The 8717-nt window shown below is 32.3% G+C and overlaps 1 protein-coding gene across 1 annotated transcript in view; it reads left to right on the plus strand.

Annotated features, from left to right (window-relative positions):
- The first annotated feature begins 979 nt into the window (after positions 1-979).
- Positions 980-8717, plus strand: part of LOC108754486 — an 8594-nt gene continuing 856 nt past the window's right edge. The window contains exons 1-4 of the mRNA XM_018496806.1: positions 980-1324; positions 1898-2022; positions 3088-3312; positions 8357-8492. Of these exons, the coding sequence (XP_018352308.1) occupies positions 1055-1324; positions 1898-2022; positions 3088-3312; positions 8357-8492 (756 nt within the window). The 5' untranslated portion in view covers positions 980-1054. The remainder of the gene's footprint in view (positions 1325-1897; positions 2023-3087; positions 3313-8356; positions 8493-8717) is intronic.

An 8717-nucleotide genomic window follows, 5' to 3' on the forward strand; every position in this document is an offset into this window, starting at 1 on the left:
AATTTACCCCATAATTCCTACAGACTTAAAATCTCTTTCTTTATTCTTTTACTTTTTATATAAATTTTGCGCGCTCATGCGGCACGATAGCAATATTAATTAATCGATTCCCTTCTTTATAAACTTAATCTCTCTCTCTCTCTCTCTCTCTCTCTCTCTCTCTCTCTCTTCTTTCCCCTTTCGATTACAATTTAAATTATTGTATCTTTAAACTGTTGTTTTTAATCGTTTTCTATTTTCTATTATATTTTAATCTTTCTATTTTCTAAATTGAATTTATATATTTTTTTATTTCGTTACGCAGATGAAATTAAATAAGAGTGACAAGGTCTTTTTAGCATTGAGAGATCATACGTTTAAGAATCTCCAATAAAAATTCCGGGAATTTCTATGGGAAAAGAAATCGAATGAAAGAGAGCGACAGAGATAAAGAGAGAAGTGGGTTAAACATTCGAGAAATAATCCACTTTCTATTGCGTCAAACCGATTCGATCAAAATCAATCGGCAGCCCGCATCGGTGGGCACTGATTTTCGTTTCACACCCCCGTGAACCCGTTGCCATTCCACCCCCATACGAGGCGAATGCGAGAGGGGAGCTTGGCTCGCTGGAGCAGCAGGTAAGGATAGCGTCCCAGTTTTACGCTGGCCATCAGGGACTGCTAGTGCCATCGGAATACACAATAATAGTAATCGCTGCGATTGCGTTATTTAAAAAAAAAAAAGAGAGAGAGAGATTAAATTTGCAACAAATTTAGCGCGATACCATTCGACATTCATATCGATTTCAGGCCCATTTCTGAAGCAACAAAGCAAACAATAACTTAGTTTAAAAGTTAACAAATTAATCGGGTCATTATATTGCAAATAATTAATTACAAATTAGACAGATTTTATATTACAAAAAACTAATATCAATTAATCACACATATATTTATTCGTCAAGCCTACATTAATTCGTTAATAAGGATTCAGATTTAAGAATCTACGAAGAAGGAAGGAAACAGATCGTTAATTCTTTCGAGATATTCACGAAGTCGAATCGAGTTTTTCGTTATGACGAATGCGAGTGATAACGCGATCGCCGCGGATACTTCGAAAAAATCCATGGACTTCGCGCGGAAGGAGCTGAGCGCGATATTGGAGAAAATAGAAGACTTGAGACTTCCAATTAAAGCCTGGCGGATGCTTCGCGCTCGTTCGCGACTGCGACCAATGAAATTGATAAAAGTCCGCACAAGGCACCTGTGGCTCTTGCTGCTGATCGCCACGTGGATTGTGGTGCAAGTCGCGTGGACGTACGTGCTGGCGTATCGAAATAGCAAGGTGAGATGGAAATTTCACGTTGTCTAATAATTCACCTATTTCTATTTCAATGCGCGATACATACAGCCTCGGCCACAAGTATAAAGCACCTCCAATTTATTCCTGCAAAAGTGCACTGGCCGTAATAACAGCCAAATCAGAATTAAAAATATTAATATCATAAAAATATTATATAATGTGGTAAAAACAAATATTATTTTCCAATAGAACTACTTTTTAATTTACTTTCTATTAGATACAAAACGTCACTTTTTCAGAGGTGATTTATACTTATGGCCGAGGCTGTATCTCTCCTTCAACGCGACTCTATATTAATCCCCTCGATTAGACGTCATGTGATATAACAGATTGCATGATTATAGATTATTTTTACTTAGCTCGGTAAATTAATAATCATATTTGAGACGGTAAAAAAACGAAAGAAGTTGAGTCGAACTAAAAGTCGCGACTAAAAATAAAAAGTTCCCATCAAAATTTAAGGAGAATTAATGTTTGCTAGAAATATTAATTGCACTCTGTTACACGAGTCATGTTTCCGAGTGGATCGAATAACTGTGAAACATTGTGTTTCAGTGTTGGATAACGACGCCCTCGTTTGTGCAAAAACTTTTCCGACCACCGCAAGACTGCTCGATCTGCCAGGATGTTCAACAGGTTGACAAACTCTCCGCCGTCGATCCAACGATCTTTGAACAACGGTACTAAAACGCGACCTGCGTATTGTTAACTCAGTAATTCATGCGCGGCATTCTTCCATTTCGAAACCTCGCTCAGTAACAAAAATTCATTTATTCCCAATTAATTTATTTACAATATGAAAATTATTTTTATTTTTCGAAAAAGATTAAAGCTATGTCTCAACTGTTATTCATAAAAATCTAACATATTATTAATCTCGTTATTTACCGTAATAATACCGAAATATAATTAAATCAATTTCTATCTTGAACATCATTTATAAAAAAATATTTGCTTATACCTATATTAGTATATTATTAATAAATTTCTTCACTTAACACCGTCAATAATAAAATGTCTAAAATATTAATCTATTTCTCTTACTATTTATAAGAAAAGAACTTAATCTTTATACGCAGAAAGAACAATTTTGTTCAAGTATCTGAAAATTTATTTATAATAGAAAAAACTTTGTTCAATAAATCAAAATTTTATAGTAACGAAAATTTGATGACATAAAATGTACCAAACAAAACTAATTTTGTACGAATTAAATTGTTCAGTTAATTATTAAACAAATATTTTTGTTTTTTATAAACTAGAAAAATGTATTTTTCAGAAACAGCTAAGTTCCTTATTATATAACAATAAAATTTACTTGTTATATTAAAAAATACATATATTGTTTAACTGAACAGTTTTGAAGGAACTAATTTTTTTTCTACATAGTGTGTACCTAAAAATAATTTTGTTTACCTATTAAAATAATTATGTAGGAAACTAAGCATGATCAATGTTGCTAAAAGTTTTAACATTCTAACAATCAGCTTGAGTGTCATACATAATTATTTTGAGTTTAACAAAATTATTTTCAGATCTGTGTCTACCATATAGCTAAATTTTTAAATACTTCGATAAAACTGTTCTTTTCGTGTAGAAATAAATTTATCACAGTCATTAATTAAATGACTTCTGTTTGTAATTAAATTGTTTACTTGCCCGTGATGCGTTTAGCAATAATATATCCACACGACCTAATAATTCAATATCTCTCTACGATTGATCTCTACTTTACTTGTAATCAGCTACGCGTATTCAGGGAAGCCAGTGGTGATAAGCGACGCAATGACGAATTGGACAGCGCCTACAGTGTTCTCCTTTTCGTTTTTCAAAACCCTCTATCACGGAGAGGAAGCGAATTGCCAGTTTTTCCCGTACAAAACGGAATTTCGGAGTCTGCAGGATGTTTTCGACATGAGCGCCGATCGAGCCATGATGGAAAAGGGTACGACGCCTTGGTATGTCGGATGGTACGTAAGTAGGAATCGTACTTGACTTTCGAATACATAAAAGGGGGCGAAGGGCATTATTGTTGACATTCTGCAATCTCTTTTTCGTGGTATTACTCGATATTTTCGATCGCTGAATTTTTTCCTTTCTAGATTTTATTTCTCAGTTACAAAACAAAGTTAGTATAACTATTCACCAACTGCTAAAAAAAAATCCATAAATTTCTACGAAGAATTCTAGCAACTAGTTTGAGTTCTATAATACATAATTATTTTGATAAGTTCAAACAAAAATTATTTTCAAATCTGTATCTATAAAAAAATGACGTTACCAACATCATTATTTTGAATTAAAAATTTTATTATAAAACAAAAACATGACATATTTATTTCATTAAGTGTTATTGAATGAATAAAATTTTATTAAAACAAGAGTATAACATATTTGTCACATTAATAGTATTATTAAATTAACAAAATTATTTACAATTAAAATAATGCTGCTGATATAATATAATTTTTTATAATTAAATTTTTTAGGTACTTCATCAATCCCATTCCATATAGATAATCTTTAGGTAGACTTCAATAATTGTTTTTCATTCTCAATCCAAAATTATCGAAATCATGCTATATATAAGACTTCAGAAATTATGAATCCAATAAACGCATTTATTTAATTTTCATTTGCGTTTCACGCGAAGATAAAGTTTAATAGAATAAATGTGACGATGTGATTTTCCGATGTAAAATCAGTATGTTAATAAAATTTTCTTGAAAGATATTTCTCAAAGAATAAAGGATAGCAATAGTGGGAACTATTATAAAATTTAAGTAACAATTTTTTCAAATTGGTAGTGAATTAATAATTAATTTTTCATAAGCATGTTATGATCGATATAAATGAACGCTTATCATTTTTAAGCAATTCCATAACAATTATTAATTTAATTATCGGAAAACCGTTCGCAACAACATTAAAATAATCGCGAACGAAATAAATCAGTCGCGCAAATATAAAATATGGAATACACACACCGACTGTCGCCATTGCCGGATTCCTCCGCAGAGCGCGTTCTGTGCAAGCATAATTATCGAAAATATAGAATATCAATTAAAAATTGCCGTGCGGACGACGAATAAATAACATTTCACTCGGACAATTCGTAATTGTCATTTTTCCGTTGTTCAATTCACCGAGAGGCGAATGCGAGACGAATGCCAAAGCGAGTCGCCAATTATTATCGTGCGACGGCGCATCGAATCATCACGGGCAAATTAAACAAACAACTCATGTACGAGCCGGTAATAAATGAATCTGCTCGCCGATCGCGATTGCTATTTTTTTCGGGCCAGCACGTATGTATGTACTTAATTAACGCGACGACACTAGCGCTCGTTGCTTTTTGCAACAATCTCTAAACAATCGCTCGACACTCGCGGTAGTTTGACATTTCGACGAATTTAATTAACGAGCAAGGTCTAATAAAATTACGGCTAATTAACGCGACGTGATAATGCCCGTTTATTCTTTACGCTCCCGTAACAGTGAATTTTTAATTAGGCGTAGCGTAGGACCTCAATATTGCCGAAATCCGCCAACTGTATTACATACAATGTGATGATCGCCCGATACTTTTCTCGGTATTGCCGATAACTGTTCGTTTTATACGATATTTAACAACGGAAGCCCAAATTTAGATAATCTATAATTCGCGTCGGGGAATCTATAGTTCGCGTCACAACATTGTATTTATGAATTTATCTCGATTATTTTGAAATATATATTTAATATATATTTGAATAATAATAATAATAATTTTGAGATACAATGCTATAACAATGTTTATAGGAACATATAATACAAACGTAGTAAATTAAATCTCAAAAGGTACGGCATCAGCAATAATTGCTGCTTTTTGGACTAACCTTGGCATAACGCATATAGAATAAAAACGAAAATAGACATGCATAAATATGTTTACATCATGAATGCAAAAACAGAGAAAAGAGGGACAGAGCTAGTACTTATAATAGACACGCACAGTGCAAATTACGTTTACAGTGTAATACAGTGCAACGAGAAACGGAATTAGTAGACGTAACGTACACATGTTAGGTAATACAGAAACTTAAAAATGTAACGCGATATAGAGAGAAGCAGCAGTTTGGAAGAAGGAAAGACAGGAAGAGGAACGGATACCATTAGGCAAAACATTGAAGTACCTTTTACATCTGTGTAAGATAAAGTGTCTTGATATTTAGATGAAAGGGAATAAGGAATGAAAACGGATGATAGGAACTGTATTCGGAATGAAATTTTCTTTGTTTAGATGCAGATTTGTTTCAAAGATACGATAAAAAACCATAACGAAGAACATTAAACATCGAACAGCACAAGTGTAGAATGAAATGCTGATAAATGTTAAGCTACCCAGAGACTGGAACCAATGGTGTCAGATGATCGAACTTCCTGGCACCGTACGTGAAACAAAAACATAAATTTATATGTATTTTATATGCATTTTAAATATTTTATATAAAAATAATTTAATTTATATATAAAATATACTCAACGTACATTGTATAACAAATGTATTTTCTCATTTTTGAAATATTTGTTGCATCACAGAGCACGTAAAATTATAAATAAATAAATCTAAATTTTAGAATAAATAAAATGTTATTCCAAAATATAAAACAAATTATGTTATAAATCGACGTAAAGTAGATCTAATTTCGTAAACTTAAATATGAGAGACGAGGCAAACATTTTTAATATATACACCGTAATATTAATTTCGCGGTTTGGCTCAAGAGATCAACTACGATCATAATAATCGTAGCAAATGTAGAAAATGCGATTGCAATCATTGCCGATTATTATCGAGAATAATCTCATCTAAAGATGATCGATCGTGGAAATTCAATTGTATGAGTGATGCTACAGTCGCACGGAGTTCACTTGATAGAACTGTCGAGATATGTACTGCGATAATTATCTAATACTTCCTGAATAAATCACGAATATCGATGATCGAAATAATCCTTCACAACGATACTAAACTCATTTTACGGTTTGCAATTTTGATTTCTGGCTACAGTTCCAATTACAATTTTATACATCATGTGTTCCGATGTTTATATTTTAATATACATTTCGCATGTGTAAAATATATATCAAAATATACAGCTCTAACCAAAAATAATAAGCATTTATATTTTTTTCAGTCATCTAGAATTCTTTTATCTGCATTATTATTTATTAGTTACCGACATTATACATAAATTTAAAAAGATCTTGAAACAAATATACAATAATTCCAATAAATTAATTTTTAGCTAAAACTTAAAATAATGATTAATAAGATGGCTTGTTTAGCCCGAGAGTTTTCTAAAATAAATCTTACTACTGCAATCCTATGACAACTTCACATCGCTGCTACCACGTAACTTCTCTTCAAGATCGTCACGAGGTCGTCGGAAAATTTTCACTGGGCACTACGCGATCGCTCAATGATCAATTACTGTTTCGATCGACCGGAAGGTTCGCTGAGAAATTTGCTCCAGTAAATGGATCAATCGGTCGGGAGGTCGGAATCCGGACGATTCCGAAACGGGCGGCAAGCTTCGGGACTAAACGGCCATAAACACGTCGTTCGCGAATATATACGTACATATCTATTGACGGAGCCATCGATCGTGACGATATATGGTAATTGACGCGCATACGCAATTAACTGGCCGGTTGCTAAATTCCCGATTCGTGTGTTCGACGTGACTTCGGTGCAAGAAAGAGAGAGAAAGACGCGCGCACACCGCAATTGCGCCAACGCTCCGACTGTTCTGAAGTTAGGGGCGGAGAGGGGCAAGTGTGACGAGGACGAGCGAATCAAAACAAAACACAGGCGCGCGGCTACATTCAGGAAATCGGAATTCGCGTAAACTTGCAAAATATGCAGTAGCGCGCGGGACAATATTTTTGAGGGAAAACAATGTTTATCCATGCAATATATATATATATTTTCCTTTCCGCTATTAATATTTAAATTTTACTACGTTAAATAAAGCGTCGATCTTTTGTTCTCTCTTGATTGTTGTAATTGAAAAAAGTGAAAAGCGGATTATTTCACCAATGGTGATTCTATCAGTATTATTAACTTGTCTCCGTTTTACTCTATATCGATTAATGTTAAATTTATTCATATCTTTCGTCTTCCTTCTTAATTGTAATAAATAGAAAAAGCATTTTGTTAATGATAATTTTCGCAATATTATTTCTTTACGTCTAGTAAAGAAATGTTCGATTAATGGAATATTAGATGAAGGAGAAATTATTAGAAAATAATTAAAGATATATCTCAATTTTTATACCAATATTATTCCTTTTCTCGGTTATTATAAATGACAAAAGTGGAACTGTTTTATCAATGACAATTTCTTCAGTATCATTATCTTATATCCGGAGTCTACCATATCGATTAATATAATATTAGATTGAGAAGAAATAATTAAAAAATAAATAGTGTTTAAAAACCTGTACTTAACTGACGACGTTGCAATTAATAAGGAGTTCTTTATTCTTATTTTTCATTTAAAGAGCTTCTGAAGGTTTTCATACGAAGTAAAATTAATTACTTTTACCTGTTATCTGAGATACTTGAAAAATGAAGAGTAAAAGAGTCATTGTATTAAAATTTAAAATTATATATATATTTTTCTGCAAACACGAGAAAAGCACAAAATTGAAGAATTAGGTTTACAGATACTTACGTATCTTGTGTGAGTTTACCTATACTAGCCTGCGAGTATTTTCAAGGCTTCCGACAGTTTCTCGAATCATTAACGTTGATATACGATTTCGCTAACAGGCTTACGAAAAAAATTACATTTCCAATGTCACGCCGATGTTGAGAAGCTATCGATAGAGAATCTCGATGAGATCAATCGATGAGTTTCGTATTTTCGATAAAATTATCAAAGAAGAAAAAATAATATCTTAGTTTTTTTTCTTATTAGTTTGTTTTTTTCTTATAATGCTTTCTCACTGTTTTTTTCCTGTTAGGAGCAATTGCGACGAGAAAATTGGCGTAATATTGAGGGAGCATTATCAGAGACCGTATTTTCTTCCGGCCACTGCCGAAAGCAAGAAAACGGACTGGATTTTCATGGGAAGCAATGGCTATGGCGCACCGATGCACGTAAGTTTTATTCAAAATTATATAAGTTTTATACGAAATAACAATTGTATTACAATTATATAACAACATTTTTTATATATATAAAAAACGATGACTTAAAATTATTTATTTACATTAAATACACATTATATTTCAATAAAGATTTATTAATAATCTTATGTTATATTTTTGAATAAATATATACATATATTTTTTTTTAATAAATAAATAAATAAAAAAAAATAT

Source organism: Trachymyrmex septentrionalis, unplaced genomic scaffold (assembly GCF_001594115.1).
Source record: "Trachymyrmex septentrionalis isolate Tsep2-gDNA-1 unplaced genomic scaffold, Tsep1.0 scaffold119, whole genome shotgun sequence".
NCBI lineage: Eukaryota > Metazoa > Arthropoda > Insecta > Hymenoptera > Formicidae > Trachymyrmex > Trachymyrmex septentrionalis.